Below are 18,751 nucleotides of genomic sequence, written 5' to 3' on the forward strand. Positions count from 1 at the left end.
TAGGCAGGAGGATGAGAGTGGAAGTCAAAGGAAAAAACAAACAAACAACAATGACAACAAAAACTAGAGGAGAGGGGGATAGAGAAAAGAGAAAGAAAAAAGAAAATTGGAAAAGAAATTGATTGATTTAAATGAGAGAGGGAAACAGAAAGAAATGAAGACAAGATAGAAAGAGAGAGAGAAGAAAAATATTTTAGATCATCTTGGCGTCAGATTTTTGGGAGGCGAGTAGATCTTAGATATCTTCTTGGGAAGCCTTCTCATAGTACTGAGGTAGAGAGAGAGAAAAAGAAGGCCCTTCCTTTGTTTTTGCTGAGAGTCTTTGCTGAGCCGACATTTTGCTTGCTATTTGAAATCTTCTCAGGGCAAGATGCTGAGCCCTTCTCAGAGGGGACATCCAGATGCCGGGTCCTCATGTTCTGGTGCCCGGGAGTCTTCTACATCTTCCCTGGGGGACGGAAGGAGACAGGGACCCTCCCAGGCCCAGCCGGCAGCCTCCGGCGGCCTGGAATAGATTTGTCACTAGGTAGAGTGGCACTTGGAAGTTACGCGCCGCTCCGGTGCCTGGCCGTTTAAGTTGTCAACAATAAATTGGAATTTCATAGCTCATTATTTTCATAACTAAGAACCACAGTGGACAAAATGTCACTCTAATTAGAACTGCCTTTTAAGAAACAAGTTCAGCCCTAAAACAGTGTGAGTGGGAATTTCTGAACTGGGGTTTTTCCATCCACTGATTTTTTTTTATTGGTCACCAAAGAATTTGATGGGCGCACACGGGGTGACCGATTGTAGAGCGTGTGTGGTGTGTGGTGGCCGTGGTTTTCAGAGGCTGCATGGCAAGGCAGGCAGAGTCCCTGGGGCAGGCAGAGTCATCTCGGGAAGGTGGCGGTCTGCCAGGAGTGTGGGTGTTCAGTCCACAGAGCTCAAGGCTCTGGAGGGGGTCGAGAGGCACAGCCCTGTGGCATGTGAGACCCATTTAAATCCACCCGGAAAGCTGGGCCGTTGTCTTCTTTCACTGAAGCCTGGCTGGGAGGTTCAGGCCGTTTGGAATTGGGTGGTATGTTACACAGTAATAAACACTCGGAGGATTTTAATCCGTAACACGTGCTCTTTATGTTTTACAAAGCTTTTTCTTAACCGTTCTGCATTTCTTCTTCACAACAGCCCTGCAAGGCAGGCAGGGCAAACATCCTCCCCTTATTAGACAAATGGGATAACTGAGGCCCAGAGATGCTAAGTGAGTTGGTCAAGGTCACACAGTGAGTTAGTATCAGAGCCACTGACTGGCACCTATACCTCTTTACTCTCAAACTAATGCTCTTTGCACCGAACCGCACTCTATGTTAGTGGCTATTGTTCGTCTTGTTGTGTATAAGCCCAAGTGCTGCATGGCTGTTTTGCTGAGATGAAACGAGGGTTATTTAGTCTGAATCCTCACTTGACACAGTTGCCAGTTGGCGTTTTCTGGAGTGACAGGGTTGCCTTCTAAGTGCCTGGCCCATGTGTCAGTCAAAAGGAAGACAGAGACTTCTTGTGTCAAGACTGTAGCCTCCTACGGTTGGCAGTGTTCAGGTGGGATGCATGGAGAGCCATGGGCGCTGCCACCGATAGCCATGCAAGCAGGGCAAGTGCTGGGGGGTGGGGACTTCATCCTGCCACCCTCTCAGAGCTTCTGCGTGAATACTGCAGTCCCATTCAGCTAACATATTTTGGACACAGGGTTTCTGTGTGTCTGAACCCCCGCCCCAAGACAGTACCCATCTTAACAGACCCTCTGTGACTATTGATTGAGTGAATGAATGAGTGATAAGATGCACATGAAAATGCCCGGTAAACAATAAAGCTCTCTACAACTGCATGGGACCATTATTAGTAGTATTATTTTAATTTTTACAACTAAAGCAGCAGCTTGTTCTAGTGGGAAGAGCACTGGATTCAGAGTCAGGTTTGAAAACCTGGGACTGCTTCTAAGTTCCGGAAGGGAGTTGGGCAAGACATGTCATCTTCTGATAATCGGTTTTCCCTTTTATAGAAGCCTGCGGGCCTCTCAGGATTGGTGTGAAGATGAAGATAATTCAAGGAAGACTCTGTAAACTTTAGGGCACTGTGCCTAAATAATGAGTTGTTGTGTTGATAGTAACAGGTGATTTTCTGTTGTAAAATGGAAAGGATCTGCTAAATCTGCAGAGATTGCTGTGTGCTTTGATTTAGATACCTTTTTTAGACTTCTGGCTAAAAAGTATTTTCTTGGATATTTCTAAAATCTTTAGCAATTATAGAAAGGGGAGCACAGATTGAGTTTTGCTTTATGGTCCAAATTTGTACATGACTCACTCTTCTCAATGAAAAATAGAATTTGCACATTCACAGCACTGCTCCCAAATTATTTCAGCTGTTTCTAGAATATTCACTAACTTGGTCCTAAACAGACTTACCTAAGCTGAGAATTTCAGCATCTCTTCAAATGTAACCAGTCATTGTTCTAGTTACCTTTTCCATCCATCCCATGAGAGCATCACCGCTTTCCCTTACCTGTTACCTCTTGCTAGGTTTAAAATTTTCCAGTCGTTTCTAAAATGTCTTTTTCGTTAAAAATTTTTTTCAACTGCAAGATAATCTCCTTTGCAAGAGGAAGTCAAGAATTCCTCTGTAAATGTTGAGAGAGACATCCAGTGAAGGCTCAGATTCAGAAAAGGCATCAAGTAATTTCTTTCCCCTGAAATGATCTTTCATGGCACTCTTCTCCCTGGTCTCGGTTTTAGTGTAAAACCCTGACATCCTATTTGCATTAACGAGGAAGAGCTGATAGCATGGAAATGCCCTTAGAAACAGCGATTTACCTCAGGGGAGGTCCCTGGAAGAGCTGCGGTAACTTGTGGTGGTTTTTGTTTTGTTTTGTTTTTCTGATTGCTTGGGTTTTGACTTATGTGTAACTCATATCTCCAGTTAATTCTGGAATCCAACACTTTTTAATTTTACACCAGGGTTATTGTTTTTCTCTCATGGAAAAAGAAGTTGCATTTTAGGGGGCAGTTTCACAGAATGCAGATGAGTCTGCTAGGGGATGAGAGAGCTGGCAAATTAAAGGCACAAGGCAATTTTCTTGGGGAAATTTTAGCTCAGGAGGCTGGGCCACGGTCCTGGTTTGGCCACTGGGTCTTGAGTGACCCTGGGCAAGCCATTTAACCTCCATGGATCTCTGTTTTATACCTGAAGGTGGGGACCTATTTGTTTATTCATTCACTCACTGAGTTACTCAAAACTGAATTTTGTGCTTTAGAAATTAGAAATTCAAAGTTATGTGCTTTAGAAGTGTTTGGGGATCAAATGGGAAAATGAACTTGAAAGTTTTCTGTAAACTGTCTAAGTGTAGATGTGTGACAGAATTAATTAATTAATGAGTGCAGAGCATTCTGACCAGCGCTATCCAATGGAAATGTAATGTGAGCCATGCATGACGTTTAAAATTTTCTAGCAGTATAGTACGTTAGAAGAGGAAAAAGAAACAGGTACAATTAATGTTAATTATATATTTTATTTAACCCAATATATTAAAAAGATTTCAACATATAACCAATAGAAAAATCATTAATGAGATTTTTACTTTTTTTTTTGTACTGTTTTGAAAACCTAAGTTTTGATGCTTATAGCATATTTCAATTCAAAAAAGCCACATTTCAAATGTTCAAAAGCCACATATGGCTAGGGGGTACGTACTGGACAGCACAGATCTGGATGTTTCCTGGACAGACTAGTTATTTTGCTACCGACAAACATTTTCCTGCTTTCTCGTGGCTCAGCTCCTTTCTCCTTGGGTCCTAGGTATTATGAGACGGGGAGCATCAAGCCTGGGGTAATTGGAGGATCCAAACCAAAGGTCGCCACACCCAAAGTGGTGGAAAAAATCGCTGAGTATAAACGCCAAAATCCCACCATGTTTGCCTGGGAGATCAGGGACCGGCTGCTGGCGGAACGGGTGTGTGACAATGATACGGTGCCCAGCGTCAGTTCCATCAACAGGTGAGGGGCTGCTGCCTGTGGGAGGCTAGGGATCTGGGTGGGGTGGGGAATACTAGGGGCTCTGCATGTGCCTTTTCTGAAGATCTCGTCTCTCCTTCACCAAGTCCTGTCTGATAGGGATTCTCAAACAGGAGGGATGCTAACAGGGCTGAATGAGTCTCTCTATCACCCTCTCTTCTCTCCAAAGTAGGCAGGAGTCCTAAGCCCAGGGACAGGAGGCTATGCCAACACACTGGTTGCTGCAGATTCTTCTGAGCCCAGAGTCATTTCCATCACTCCCTTCACCACCTGCCTCTGCATGTGGAGCCCTGTACAGTGAATTGTACTGTTAGGTCTTCACAAATGTCACTTCCTTGCAAGCCCATCCTCAAGGTTAGCACTGGCCCACCTCAGAGCTTCCCAGGAGGAACATTCCAGCCTCCAGTTTGGGCAGAGTTTGAGCCATTGAATGTGGGGAACAGAGCCCAGACTTGTAGTTGGGAGATTTTAGCTCCTTGTGCCAGAGTGTGACCTTGACAAAGCTCTTCCTCTCTCTGAGAGCTCAGGACCCTGGTGGTACTGATGTGTGTCTGTGATTTCCAAGAGTGACATCCAGGATGCTAAGATGCTGTGGAGTTAAAGGGTTTGCTCTCTCCTCAGTCACCCCAAATCTCACCTGTGGAGAGAAAGAACCAGAGAAATACCATAAGTACCAGGCTGAGGATCTTCTTGGGAGCTCCTTCTTTTTTTCCAGTCTGGTCCAGAATACATCCAACGGAGCTCTCAGAGCGTCAAAACTGAATTCCCGAAAGTTTTCCACTGTACATGGTGTGGTCTCAACTCCATTGAAACCCATAGAGTCAAGGATGAAGTTGTGAGATGACAGAAATGATTGTTCTCTAAATCCCGTAAAAAAAAAAGAAAAGAAAAGAAGCCAGTAGACGGAAAACCTGAACAGTTCCCATTTCTCCAACATCACGCCCTGCTCTTGTCAGTGCAGAGCCTGTCTGGGCACAGGGGACCCCTCACTCCCAGCAAAATGAGGTGGTCAGACCAGACCGTCTCTAAGATCTCCTCTGGTCCTGACATTGTTCCTTCTGTGATGACTCAAATGCACAGAATCACTATGTGGTTACTCATGTTGGTGTTTTGAGTCCTGCTATTTTATAAACCATTAGCCTGTTTTTTGTTTTTGTTTTTGTTTTTCTTTTGGCAAACCTTTACCTTCGTTCTGACATCCTGTAAGGTGCTATGAAGAGACAGGGGCATCAGGCACGTGGTCTCTTAATCTCTGTTCTAGAGGGGCTCCTTGTTCAGGGAGGGAGTCTGGCCCTCACTGAGAAGTCTGGACGTAGGCACAACGTTGCTGGAGAGGTAGCAGTTATTATAGAGGGTTTGAGGGGAATAACTCCTGTTCTTTTCCAGATTATGAGGGGCTCCATGTGCTTTCTGAGTCCCCTACTTCCAGCTCTTTGAAAGATTTCCATAACGCAAAGCAACATGGCTTTTCCTCCTACCTGTGTCTCCAAAAGCCCTCACGTGGCGTGAGGCCTGCACTGTTCAGAGCAGTGAGGAGCCGTCAGCCTGCTCTGCAGAGGAGCCTCTGCCAAACCGGTGGTCAGGCTCTGGGGGCCCAGAGGTTTTTCAATCTAGGTTATCATGTGGATTGAAAGATAACTCAGGTTGCCCCTGGGGGTCACAAACCCTAATGCCAGTGTGGGGTCAGGCAGATGGTGCAACAAAGGAAGTGGCCCAGGCATGAGGCAGCAGGGTAGCGTCAGTCTGCGGCACGCTAGGAGCACGAGCTCTGTTGAAGGGGCAGTGGCCTCTCAGCTCCAGCTGAAAGCTGCCAGGGATGTGGGCCCGGTGCTAGCCAGATCTCTTCCTGTTCTTAAAGAGGAGCCAGAAACTAGGACTTGTGTGTACATGTATGTGTGCATTTGTGTATATGAAATCTCTGTATCTTTAAATAGTGGCAACTAATGTCAATGAGAAAATACCTTTGCGGGACAAGCATAAATCAGGGCCCCAGCTTCTATCTTCTGTCATGCAAGGAAGAAAACTGTTTTGTGCTGAAGTTATTTGAATGTACTTTGGAAAAATACAACTAGTGCATGAAACCAGTGAGTGTGAACTTTATGAACTACCCCCCCCCCCGATTTTTGGTAAAGAACGAATGTTGCCTTCTAAAATAACTCTAAGTCAAAAAGTAAGTTATTTGAAAGAAACATATGAAGCAAGTAGAGCACAGTGATTACAGATACGGTGAAGGCTATGAAGGGGGTACTTCAGTGAGTGTCTGGGGAGACCACAGCTCCGCTGATGCTTTGCGCCCAGAGCCGTGCTGCGTGGAGGGTCAGTCTGCTAGTCGCTAGGGCCACAGCTGGCCTCAGGGGTCTCCTGGGTGTCCCAGTCCATAGCAGTGGCCCAGGGGCCCCGCTGGCTGTGCCTCTAAGGTGCCGCCACATCTGCGGTCTCCTACAGCCCTCAAGGCTTAACTCTCCGGTGACAGGTGTAGAAACTGAGGCCCGGATGGGGAGTGCACAGCAACGATGATTTTGAGCTAGAGGTGGGAGCAGAGCCCAGGTTCCCTGATGGTAAGAGAGGGGATGTTTCTTTCCATCACGCCCCAGTAGGACTCTGCCAGGACAGAACTGAGGATCTGTGAGGAGAGAGACGAGGAGGAGCAGTCATCCCTACTGCATTCCCACTCCATGCCTGAGCCTCGCAGCCTGTATGTTTTCCTGCCTGTCTGCAGGCTTCCTCTGTGATCTATAGCCCTTTCCTGTGCCCCTCTGGGGCTCCTCCTGGGAGCACTCTCTGGCTCCTCACCACGTTCTTCAGTGAGAGCTCTTTGGTGTCTTTAGCAACAGACCGTGCAATGCAAATAAACTTAAATGCAGGGGCAGTCTTGTGCTGCTGCACTCCCCCCCCCCAAAGCCTGAGCCATCCCAGCACACAGTTTTATTTTCCATGTAAAGATCCCACTGCATTCAAACAGGTGCAGCTTCTAAATAACTGTCTTGCAAATGTTGTGTAAGAGGGTCCATGGCTCACCCTCCCAGTCCCTGCTTCCCCAGGAGGCAACGTCTCACTATTCCAGTACTTCAAACACCTAGGGAGGGAAGGGTGGCTGCATCTCTAGCTATTCTGGTGGCTACAGGGCCATCTCCGCCCTCCTCCACTAGAAGTGTCTGCCTTCCTGCTGCCTTCAGGGAATCCTGCCTGGGAAACCATGACTGACATGGGGTGAAGCAACACTGAAACAGTTCTGCGAGGCTTGTGGGAGATTCCCTGGGACACAAAGCATCATGTTTATGTGGCTTCTTAAGGACAAATACGTGCTGGGATGCTGCACAACCTGCATGAAGGATTCTTGGAATCCAGTCTGAGACAGTTGGAGGTGACTGTCCTAGAGCTGACCCCAGCGCCGGGTGGAATGGAGTCTTCCTTTTTGGTCTGTTCCAGTCCTGCAGCTCTAAACCAGAGGCCGAGGGGCATTCCCAGCTTGGAGGGGCAGCCCTATTTAGCACAACCAGTGGTTGTCCTATGAGAATGTGGGGCCAGTATTCTGGGTGTTCTGATTTTTCAAGAGAAGCTAGAAATCCATGTGTTTATGTAAAAGCTTCTAACTTACCAATATTGGCAACTAATTCAAATGAAAATAAATATACTGAGCAGGCCAAACAAAACTTGTGGAGGGATGGATGTGGCCCGGGGATGACCTTTTTGTAACCTCTGCTCTTCATCCTGACTTGGGCAGCAAGCCTTCTGGGATTGTTCATCCCTTCCCTCTTTCTTCTGCACATCAGTTGCAGGTCTGTGTGTCACCTGTGGGCTCTCTCCCAGCTTGGCCTAGTTGGACCCATGGTTTTTGGATTCTTAGCACAGCTGATGGCCCAAGATTCTTACTACAAGATGGCAGTTTGATCAGTGTGGTAGATGTGGGTATTTCTTCAGTCCTATAGTCCCGCTTCTTTTTTTAAGGCACCGCGATGTTCTCTTTCAATGGAATTTTGTATGTGGTGGTAGCGGGTAGCGGCTGGGGGTGATGGTGAGCAGACCTAGCTTTTCAAAGCAGTGGGGGTGATGTTGAAATGGGATCCTTACAAATGCCTATAATATCTAAAGTTCCTCGGACTTTGAATCTTTGGATTCTAGATGGATTTTTGAATCCAAATCAGCTTCATGCCTCATATAGGAAGTATTTAGCAAAGGGACTACTTTCTTTGAAAGTGGCTCAAAGAAAAGTGCTCAGGCATGGGAACTGACTTGCTGTGTGACCTTGGGCAGGTCATCGGAGCACTCTGGACTTTAGTTTCCTCATTTATAGGAATTTTTTGGTTGCTGAGCTTCCTTCTCCATTGGACCATCTAGGACGATCATATGGCATCCAAGGTCATGCTTATGCTCAGCAAAGTAAAGTAAAGGCTGTACCTCTTAGTGCTGACTGTCAGATTGTCTCTGGTTTAGAAAAGGCCCAGAGCGTGGGTCTTATTGTGATAAGTCCTGATGTTAATTTTTTAATTTTTAATTTTTTTAGAATTGCTATGACTCAATTAGTCTTATTTTTCCCACTCCCATTTCTTCTCAATGGAAGATGACACTCTTTGTTCTTTTCTTGGCAGCTACTACAAGCAGATGGGCAAAATTTCTATCTCTGGGGATAGCTTTGGAGGGTTCCCTACAACTCAAGTCTCCCTGATAAAGGAAAGCCCACCACAACCTTAAAATAGGATATGGGAATAGCTACCTTCCCCTCCCCAGCTCGCAGGGGGATCCCATGTGTTTTTAAGGCTTTTGTGGAAAGTATGAACCTTTAAAGGTTGAAGCTGGTCATTAATCTTTATGAAGATACCAGTGAAAATAACAACAGCTAACATTTATCGAGAATTTACTATGCAGCAGCCACCGTTCTGAGTACTTAATTAATTTAATCCTTGTAATAACCCTATGAGGCGGGAATGATTCTTAGTCTCATTTTGCAGATGAAGAAATTGAGGCACAGAGGGGTAAGTGATTTACCCAATGTCATGCAGCTGGCAACTTGTGAAACTGGTATTCAAATTCTAGAAGTCTGGTTCCGGAGCCTGTATACTCCGCTGCAGCTGCCTCTCAGTGATTTATAACAATTGATAATGTTTTACCAATGATTTATAAATATTTTTAAAGAAAAATAAGGAAAACATAATTTTCTTTGCTTATGTACAAAGTGAATGGCAAGACAATGCTTTGCAAAGTTGGGACTTTATGCAGGACTTCAATGGGAAAGAGTTACGGTCTATTAATATTTTACCATATGTTTGTATATACATAAACCATAATATAAATAAACCATATTTAAATCTGGCATATCCGTATAGTCACACATGTAGCTTTACCTCTGTAAACACACACACATGTATACAGAGAAGGTGACATACACAAAAATCCAAAATTAGGTCAGATTTATTGTTTATTAGATTTATTAAATTAGGTCAAATTTAGGTCAGGTCTTTGTTAATATGCTCCATGTTTGCTTAGTCAAAATAAATTATTTGAATATTGGAGAAAACAAACAAACACTCAGTATATTTGAGATAGCACATATGCTGACTCATCAGAAAATGGCAAAATGCCTTGTGCTGTGCTCAAGTGGCCTGGGCTCCAGAGGGCCTGTGGCTGGGCTTTGGTGTGAACAGAACATCCACTGCAGGCTGTCAGCTGAGGATGCTGAGCTGTGAGATCACAGAGGGCAGGGGCCATGGCCCTTTGAAGTTCGGGGACGCTTCTGTTCTCCCTTTCCCCGCGCACAAACTGGAGACCAGTGCAGCTTGAAGTGAACTTCCAATAAGAAAGGCCTGAAATGTGAAAAAGCTTCTTATATAATGCTGAGTGAAAAGAGCAGGACATAAAACTGTATACATGGTTTACTCCTGATTTTGTTAAGAAAAAACAAACATTTCCAAATATGCATGAGAATGCTAGCGTTAAAGGAAATACACCAAAATATGGTTTCAGATGTCTTCTTTATACTTGTCCAAAGAGTCTACAATGAGCACAGAGTACTTTTATAATTAGGAAAAACTCTAATAAATATTCTTTTAAAAGGTCATAGTTGGAGGCTGGAATAGAACTTTCCCAAAGAAGTTGCACATTTTATTACCACCCACTCTTCTCCCAAGTGCCAGGGAAGGAACTTTCTTGCAGAGCCAAAAGGGACTTTTGGCCTGGCCCTGGTCAGCTGCTCTACGACGCATCAGGCTTGGGGTCTCATGGAGGCCTCCTGTGTTGTCCCAGCTGGAAATTTACAAACTAAGCTTCTCAGAGCCCAAGGTTCTGCAGAAGGACATCAGAACTGCCAGGTAGCAGAGGGAAGACACTGCTGCTATTATCCTTTTTATACATTGGACTTTTCCACAATATTTTTTTTTTCCCCAAAAAGTATTTGATTACTTAAAGTAAGCAAAAAGTGGTCTGTTCCAACTCCTTCATTGTATCAAGGCTCTCAATGGAATGGACTTGCCCAGGATCACAATCAAGTTCATATTAGAACTGCAGCAAGGTCTCTGGAAAGACAGTCCAGGACACCCCTGGCTCCCAGCCCCTTAGAGCTTTTCCACTGTTTTGTATAATTCAGATTCACTTTAACCCTTTCTAGTTTTGTAGCAACATTCACATTTTGTAGCAACATTCATATCCCTTCCCCTCCCCCCTTGATAATTTCTGATGGGCAAGGGTGTTATTCTTCCTGTGGCTGTCTAAGGCAGAGAAACCAGAGTGTGAGAGCTGCTAGGGGACAGGGAGGTCACCTGGTTCATGTGCCTTCCTTCCACAGATGGGAGGTTGAGGTCCAGGAAAGGGAAGGAACTTTCTAACTTACTCAGTGAGTTCCTTATGGAGCTGGAGCTGGACCAAGGATGGGATGCCTCTTTGTAATATTAACCCATCAATCTCTTCCTACCGAAGAGGCACTTGAGGCCCAGAGAAGGCCCAAGTTACCCAAAGACACTCAGGGAGGTAGGGGCTGAGTTGGAACTGATCTATAATTCTTCCAAATCCCCAGTTCCGGACCTGGATTCATAGTCTGCCCCCACTTCTGCCCCCAACTTGACCCATGACCCAGCTGGCTATGGGTTCCTGGCATTGTTAGTTGAGATCTCTTCTCCTCCATGATGGTAAATAGCCATTAACTTTTTTTCCCAACCGTTCACAGGATCATCCGGACAAAAGTACAGCAGCCACCCAATCAGCCGGTCCCAGCTTCCAGTCACAGCATAGGTAAGAAGAACTTTTAAAAAAAATTTAAAAATCTAATGGGCTCCAAATACTCTAAAGAACTTTTAATCATTCTTATGGACAGATAATTCTGCATAAAACACTTCGGCACATGTACTAATGCGCCTTCTTTGTCATTTTCCAAGGGCTGAACCTGGTAAATGAATTTTATAAATACTGCTAAAAGGTTTTGAATTTTACTGATTATTATGATAAATAGCTTTCACCATGAGACAGAAAATTGAAATCTAAGCCAAAAAAAAAAAAAATCCACTAATGGGGGTCTATAGAATGTCAGATAATTAAAGTAATAAATCAAGAAAGGGATACTTATTCATAACATTTTCTGCATCATTAGTCAGTAAGTAGTTTTGAATGTGTTTTTTTCTTCTATCAACCAGCCCTTCTACAATTCTTTGTGCACTTGCAGTCTTGAGTGAAGATGTGGCAAAACTTCCCAAACTTTCTTTCTCTCTCTCTCTTGCTTCGATCTCATGTGCTCCGCGAACTGTCAAGGGCTGCCAGTGGGGTTTCTGACACTCACGGGTGAAGTCTGAGAGGGACCATGACTCGTAAGGAGGGGAGTCATATTTCCTACCACTCAGGAGTTCAGAAGTTTCCCTTGCCTTCCCTTCCCTGCAAAGATCGTGAGATGAAAGTGACGTGTGTCTACTCAAGGTGTATTATTTCTCCACTTGGGATAAAGGAAACACCTCTGGTTAGTTGGGGGAAGGCTTATTCTACTATAAGAAAGTGGGCCACCATTCAGCAAGCCTCTGATCGATCTAGTTGCCACAGTCCCTGTCAATTCCACTTAATCACACCTTAATTACACAAAGATTGTGTATCCTTTTCACTCCTTCTTTAACTGAAAACTTGAATTCCCCATGGTGATGGGGGACAGGCAGAGTCCTGGCTTATAGTTCCAGCTTCATCATTAAGTCACCCAGTGAACTGTGTAAGTCCCTTCACCTCTCTCAGCCTCAGTTTTCCCATTTGTGGACCAAGGGGCACAAACTAAGTGCTCTCCAAGGTCTCTGAATCTTCATGGTTGCATAAAAGTAAGGCAGAAATCCTCCTTTCCATAAAATAATTCTTCACTTAGTAATCCATCCAAAAAGCATTTACTAAGCCCCTGCTATGCAGCCCGTGGTGGTAGAGACTAACGTGAAGGAGGCAGGACAAAATCCCCTTTCTCAAGGGCTTCCCGGTCTAATGGGGGAATATAAGAGAAGTTTGCAAACCACTGAGATCAGGCTCAAGAAGAAAGTACAGGGTGTTATGGAAGCAGAAGGGAAGGTAGGACCAGATTTGTTGAGCTGGGATGAGGAGGGTTAAGGAAAGCTTTCTGGGGAAGTGTTTGTGGCTGGGATTTCATTTGCAGCTTTAACTATTTCAGGTCACATAGCAATGAATATCAAACTTAGGGTAACTGATAATATTCCTTCAGTTAGGTTAGAGGAATAATTCCACTTAACAATGCCTTATCTCAGAGATTTGTATAAAAACTGTATCTTATTTGTGTACAGCCCCTTATAGTTTATAAACTTACTAAGGAACAAGGAAATGGAAGATTTAGAGAGATGAAATAACTAGCCCAAGGTCACATGGCCAGTAAGTGGCAGAGCCAGAATTGGAACCTGAGTCTTTTGAGCCGAGTGTGATTACAAAATACTGGAACAAATGTCATCGGCTCTGTTAGCAACATGGTGAACCTTGGTTATATGTGGTTGTTGTTGTTTAAAGTACCAAATGACTTGTGATCTTCTTTCTTCCTCTGTTCTTTGCACCTTAACACAGAAAAGGTTGTGAGATTTGCATAAATCTATTTTGAGGAGCTTCTTCTGGTGAAGGAAAAGAGAAGTTAACGATTTCTACTTCTCTGTCTCCTAAGGAAGATCTAAAATCAAACTCAAATATGAGAAGAAAGGCACTGTTCCCTTTAGGTCTGTAGGGGCAAGAGCTGGATATGCTCCAAGGAAAGCAACAAACAGCTTCTCAACCAATCACCAGCATTTCTAGTAATTTCCTACACTTTAGAGTCAAAAGCAGCTCCACTTGCCTCCAGCTAGCTATAGCTGAAGGAAATGTGTCTGAGATTGGTCTGTAGGTTTTAATGAACCAAGAAAGAATTCCCACAGCCTAGAAATGGAAATTCAGCTGTATAGCTTGAGAGGACCCCGATGACCGACGGGTCTCCCCCTTGGATTCTGGGACCAGGAGTTAATGTGAAACTTGCACAAACTTACCCTCCCCCATTCTTAGTCTTAGGAACTTAGATACCTGGTCTCAGTCACAGTAAGTTACCAACCCACATTTCTGGGCAGAAGAAATCTAGACTTTAAGTCAGTAGACCCAAGGCTGAGCCCTGGTGCTACTGCTTATTAGCTAGATGAGTTTAAGCCAATCACTTTGCCTTGTGGAGGTTCAGTTTCCTCACTCTGGATTATTGCAAGCATCAGATGAAATGTACTTTATTAATGTGAAGTATATTATTATTTTTCATTACTCATTAGTGAGGAGCAGATTACTATAGGGGTTCAATTCTTGGGTTCCAGTTGCCACTCTACCGCTTATTAGCTGTGTTACCTTGGGCAAGTCACTTACCTTCTCTGAGCCTTGGTTTCCTTACCTTTCCAGTGACCTAGCTTATAAGTTTGTTCTCAGAATTAAATGAGATCATGCCTGAATGCCTGGCACAGATTAAGTTCTCAGAAAAAAATTATCATTATTATATATCAATATATACAATATATAGTATATTATATATTATATAATTAATATTGAATATTAAAACCCGGTAAACTGGAAGGAGAAAAGACAGTGAGGAACTATAAAAAGAAGAGACAGTCTGCATTTGGCGCTTTGCTGGCTATGTGTATAACTGTGCAGATATTTATGTCTGCGTGGATGGGTGGATTTGTAAGTAGGGAGTGAGCTTGCCTAATGAATAGGTCATTTTTAGCACTGGCTGGTGGTGGGCCCCAGCTCTCCTGTTTCTCTGCTCCATCCCCCTGCTTCCTGCATCCTTGGACAGGCAGGGTTTGAGCTAGTGCCCCTGTTCCCTTCTGCACTGTCAGTTCTCTTGGGGCCACTTGGCCTCGGCCCTGGGGCAAGTGTCCTCAGCACACACCTCCCCCTGCCCCGCACTCTCCGAGTCGCACCAGCCCCTGTAGAGGGAGTGCCTTTATTTTGGCCCGATGGCTGCGGGCCGATCTCCCTCCTCCCTGGCACCGGCACCGCCCCCCAGCCTCCTGCGGGGCCCTGACCATCCTCTCCCTCTGCGCAGTGTCCACCGGCTCTGTGACGCAGGTGTCCTCGGTGAGCACGGACTCAGCCGGCTCCTCCTACTCCATCAGCGGCATCCTGGGCATCACATCCCCCAGCGCCGACACCAACAAGCGCAAGAGAGATGAAGGTAAGAGATGCCGTTGGGGATGGACCCGACCGGATCTGCGGGATCTGCTTCCAGGCCCTCAGTCAGGGGCGGAAGCACAGATGCCTGCTGAACACCTCTCACCTGCAGAGCACTGGAGGCGCCAGGCCCAGGCCCAGGCCCATCCTGACTGCAGGGAAATGACTGAGCCCTCCGGGAGAAGAAGAGGGGGCTTCCTGGGAGTGGACTGCTCGCTGGCCTCCTCCCATCTTCACCCCTTTAGGGGGAGGGGCAGGCCTGGCAAAGCCTTTGTGGCCTCTAAGAAGCCCTTGCATTTGCAGATGTGATGCCCGAGGGCAGGATGTGGAGGGTGTGAACACAGCTGCAGTGTCCCTTTTCGGGGGAGCCCTGGGAGAGAGAGAGGGGCTGGGCAAAGTGCGAGGAGCACACATGGGGTGGTGGGGTCAGCTGGTGGGTTCTCCAAGGGCCTGAGCACACCTCTCCCGGAAGCCTTCAAAGCAGTGATGGAGCGGGGTTGAGGAAGTGAATAATCTTCTCATCTCTGCCCTTGGGCCTGGAAGGAAGGAGTGCAGGGGGCCTCCTGGGGATTAAATAGATGACAATCTTCCCTGTTGGTTTTTCTCAACCCTCGAGGCCCCTCCCGGGCCTATGGAGCTGGCCGTCTCCGTCCTGGACACGGGCCCACCTTCAACCGGGTCTCCTCTCCCTGGATGTGCTGCCAGGGGGCTGACATTAATGGGTTTGAGAGGAGAAATGACCCCCTGGGAGTCTGTAAAACCTTCGTCAGGAAAGAAAAAAAAAAAAACAAAAAACCAGGCCGTGGTCTAGGGCCTGAGAGCAGCATGACAGAAATCTTGATTCAATTATTCAGTTCCTCAGCACAATTCCCTTTCTCGGCTCCCTGTAAGGGATGTATGTTCTCTTGAGCACATGCCTAAGTACTTAAGGTCTGTAACTAGAAAATTGAGTGGGCCCAGCGGTGGATTGGCCTGTGGTCTGTGTGTTCCAGGCCACGCAGGAGCTGGGCCCGTGGCCTCTGTTTGGAGCTGTGAGGGTACGTGGGGGATGATTCACAGCTTTTGAAACCTGCTTCATGTTCCTCCTCCGCCCCCTACTCCCAACTCCTGACACTTGGAGCAGATGTCAAAAGTCTTTAACTCAGTGGGTTGCTGTGCTGTGTTACTGCAGGAGGCAGTGGGCCTACAATCTCTGTTGGTTTATGGGGTCGATGGTGTCATCTTGTCTTCCATTGTCACCTGGACTCACAGCAGATGTGCCCAAGCTGGGGCCCGCTTGTGTTTGACCATGTGGAGGCGCGGGTATGTGAGGCTCCCTCAGAGGCTGAGGGACATAGGCAGAGAGTTTTGAAGGGAGAAAAAAAAATTGAGTTTGATGTTTGCCATCAAACACACAGGTCCTGAATTGGGGAGATTGTGTCGCTGTGTTTGTTGAGTGCTCTGTTGGCTTTCAGTCTCTGATCGGTGGGCACTGTTTAGCCTCTCAAGCTGCTTGAGGAGGTGTGGAGTGGTCAGGATGTGGGTGTTGTTCATCTAGACTGCTCTGTGCTGGGCAGATCCTTCCTGAAGGCTGTGGCCCATTTGCGGTACTGATCTTTGAGAGGGACAGTGACAAATTGGGATGTGTCCAGATGGGTATAACCTGGATAGAGACGTCTTTGGAGAATATCTCAAGGCTCTTGGGATGTTTTGGTACCAAGAAGAGGAGAATGAGCAGGACTGGATTGTTGCCTTCAAATATTTGGAGGGCTGACATGGAAGGCAAGAGGAATGAGACTTTGCTGTGTGGCCTCAAAGGCCAGTGTGTGGCAGATGCAGAATAGATTTCAGCTCAGGGTAAAAAATAACTTTGTAAATATGAAAGTGGTCTAGGGTAAAAGGGGGCTGCCTTGGGAAGTAGTGAGTGCCCTGTCATTGGGGGTATGTTAGTAGAGCCGAAGTGGCCATTTGCTGGGCTGCTGTATAAGATTATCAAGAATCAGATGCAGAATTGGATGATCTTTGAGATCCTTTCAGTTTTGGAATTTATGATTGAGCCCTGATCCCCAGAAAGACTTGGGAGGTGATCCAGTCTGTGGTCTGGGGCTAAGGGAGAATGATTTGATGGTCCTGAAAGTTTATAGGATTAGGAAGATTGAGAGACCCAAGCAACAAGCAGAGTCCCCTCCCGCTCCTCATCCTGCATCACTGAGAGTGGATATGGTTGGGCAGAGCGGTGGGCAGAAGAGCCCTTGCTGACATCAGCAAACCACCTGGAAGCAGTACAGTGTGGTGCTTCCTAGTGCCCTGTCCCAGCCTCCCGCTATAGCTCCCTGCATCCTTGCATTGGCTTCAGGAGGAGCTGAAGAGGCAGAGATTGCCACCCCCTTTTTATAGGGGGGAAACCAAGGCTCCAGGGAGCCCCGTGATGTTGGCAAAGCCACAGAGCTGGTATGGCCAGGGGGTGGGGTGGGTGGGAAGGGGTGGAGAGAGCCCCTGAGGCCTCAGCCCCCTGGCATTGTCTGGCCACCTGCTGCTCCTCAGCCCCCTCCATGAGAGGCCTTGAAGGTGGAACAGCCTGGAGCTGGGCAGAGCCTGGGGATGGTGTGAGGAGGGTTTCAAGCAGAAGGGCATGGTCAGCAGGTTGGATGCTGCCAAGAGTGTGGCAGGAAAGTAAGAACCAGCCACTGGGGAAACACAGGGGAAATGCTGGTGCGCTGGATTCTGGCCCATTGAGGCTGCAGACCATGGCACCGTTTTCCTCGGGAGCCCTCAGCAGCCTGAGGCAAGGACCATGGGGCAAGAGAGGTAATAGAGGGCCAGGAGGAAGACGGTTGACGGTCCCCATCCCCATTTTTCAGATGAGGCGACTGAGGCTCCGCAGGGTAGAGTTGCTTGCTCAGCTCTGGTTCACGGTCATTTCCCACTTGGACGTGGGTTTTACCCTGTGGGCATTTCCTGGTACCATGCTCCTGCCCAGGGCTCAGTGCAGGGGTGGGTGGTAGGAAAGTTCCATCACAGAGGACCTGCCCTCTAGACCTTGTAGGCCGGTGGGTGAGACTGGCAACCCAAAGTCCCTCTGACGGGCAGTGTGTGGGATGATACTGTGATGGGAGGATGACACCAGAGTGGGAGGGCAGGGCAGGGAAGGGCCGACATTGACCAAAAGGATCTGGGAAGTGGCACTTCTCATAGGAAGTGGCACTTTACGAAGGGAAAAGTATCTTACATGGCTTGTTTTTAAACTTAAATGAATTAAAGTCAAATAAAATGAAAATTTGAGTTCCTCAGTTGCCCTAGCCACATTTCAAGGGCTCAATAGCCACATGTGCCCAGTGGCCACTGTATTGGATAACATGGCTTGAATATAAGTGCCTGGCACATAGTAGGTGCTCAATAAATGCTCTTTGATGGACTAGATTGGTCACGTGCCTGCGGAGGGTTCACAATTAGTGAGGAGGGTGTGTGTGTGGGGGAGTCTCTAGTCTCCTCAACCAGGAGTGTTTCTGTTGGTATTTTTGGCTTCCGTGGAAAGCTCTATTTGAGTAAAGAGTTTTGTAGCAAAAACAAGCAAGGTAGAACACTGTAAGACCAGTGGATTGCCAAGGGCCCTTTTAGTCTAGAAATTCTAGGATTCTCCCTGGGACATTTGCCACCAGGACCAGCCTTGGGGGTGTGGCCACTGTGTCCAAATCAGATGAACGGTTCTGCGGCTGAGGCAGCAGATAAGGTGCATGGAACCTCTGAGGGCAGAGCTGGGGCTGGTTAAAGGAAGCTACAGGGAGGCAGGTCATGGCTAGTGCAAGGAACAGCTTTCAGACAACACCCAGACTGGGCTAAGGTTAGAAGCATTAGCTTGGAAAGGTAGTGAGCTCCCCTTCATTGGAGGTATGAGCAGGGGTGAGGGGCAGAAGAGCCAAAGAAGGCATTCTGGTTTGGACTCCATGACTTTTGAGGCCTGTTACAATCTGGGTGACAAGTGCTTCTGTGACTGCCTGGCATCTGGAAGTGGTTCTGCCTACTTGTTTTCCCTCCTGCTGCCTGACTCTGAGTCCGTCATCACGTGGGCTTGACTGGGCGGGGCCACATGACCTATGTT

The 18,751-nt window shown here is 46.7% G+C and overlaps 1 protein-coding gene across 2 annotated transcripts in view; it reads left to right on the plus strand.

Moving 5' to 3' along the window:
• Positions 1–18,751, plus strand: part of PAX5 (paired box 5) — a 182,254-nt gene that overhangs the window by 15,027 nt on the left and 148,476 nt on the right. For both annotated transcript variants that reach the window (XM_057722324.1, XM_057722325.1), the window contains exons 3-5: positions 3,826–4,023; positions 11,198–11,262; positions 14,549–14,677. In XM_057722324.1, the coding sequence (XP_057578307.1) occupies positions 3,826–4,023; positions 11,198–11,262; positions 14,549–14,677 (392 nt within the window). The remainder of the gene's footprint in view (positions 1–3,825; positions 4,024–11,197; positions 11,263–14,548; positions 14,678–18,751) is intronic.

Source organism: Hippopotamus amphibius, chromosome 2, assembly GCF_030028045.1.
Source record: "Hippopotamus amphibius kiboko isolate mHipAmp2 chromosome 2, mHipAmp2.hap2, whole genome shotgun sequence".
NCBI lineage: Eukaryota > Metazoa > Chordata > Mammalia > Artiodactyla > Hippopotamidae > Hippopotamus > Hippopotamus amphibius.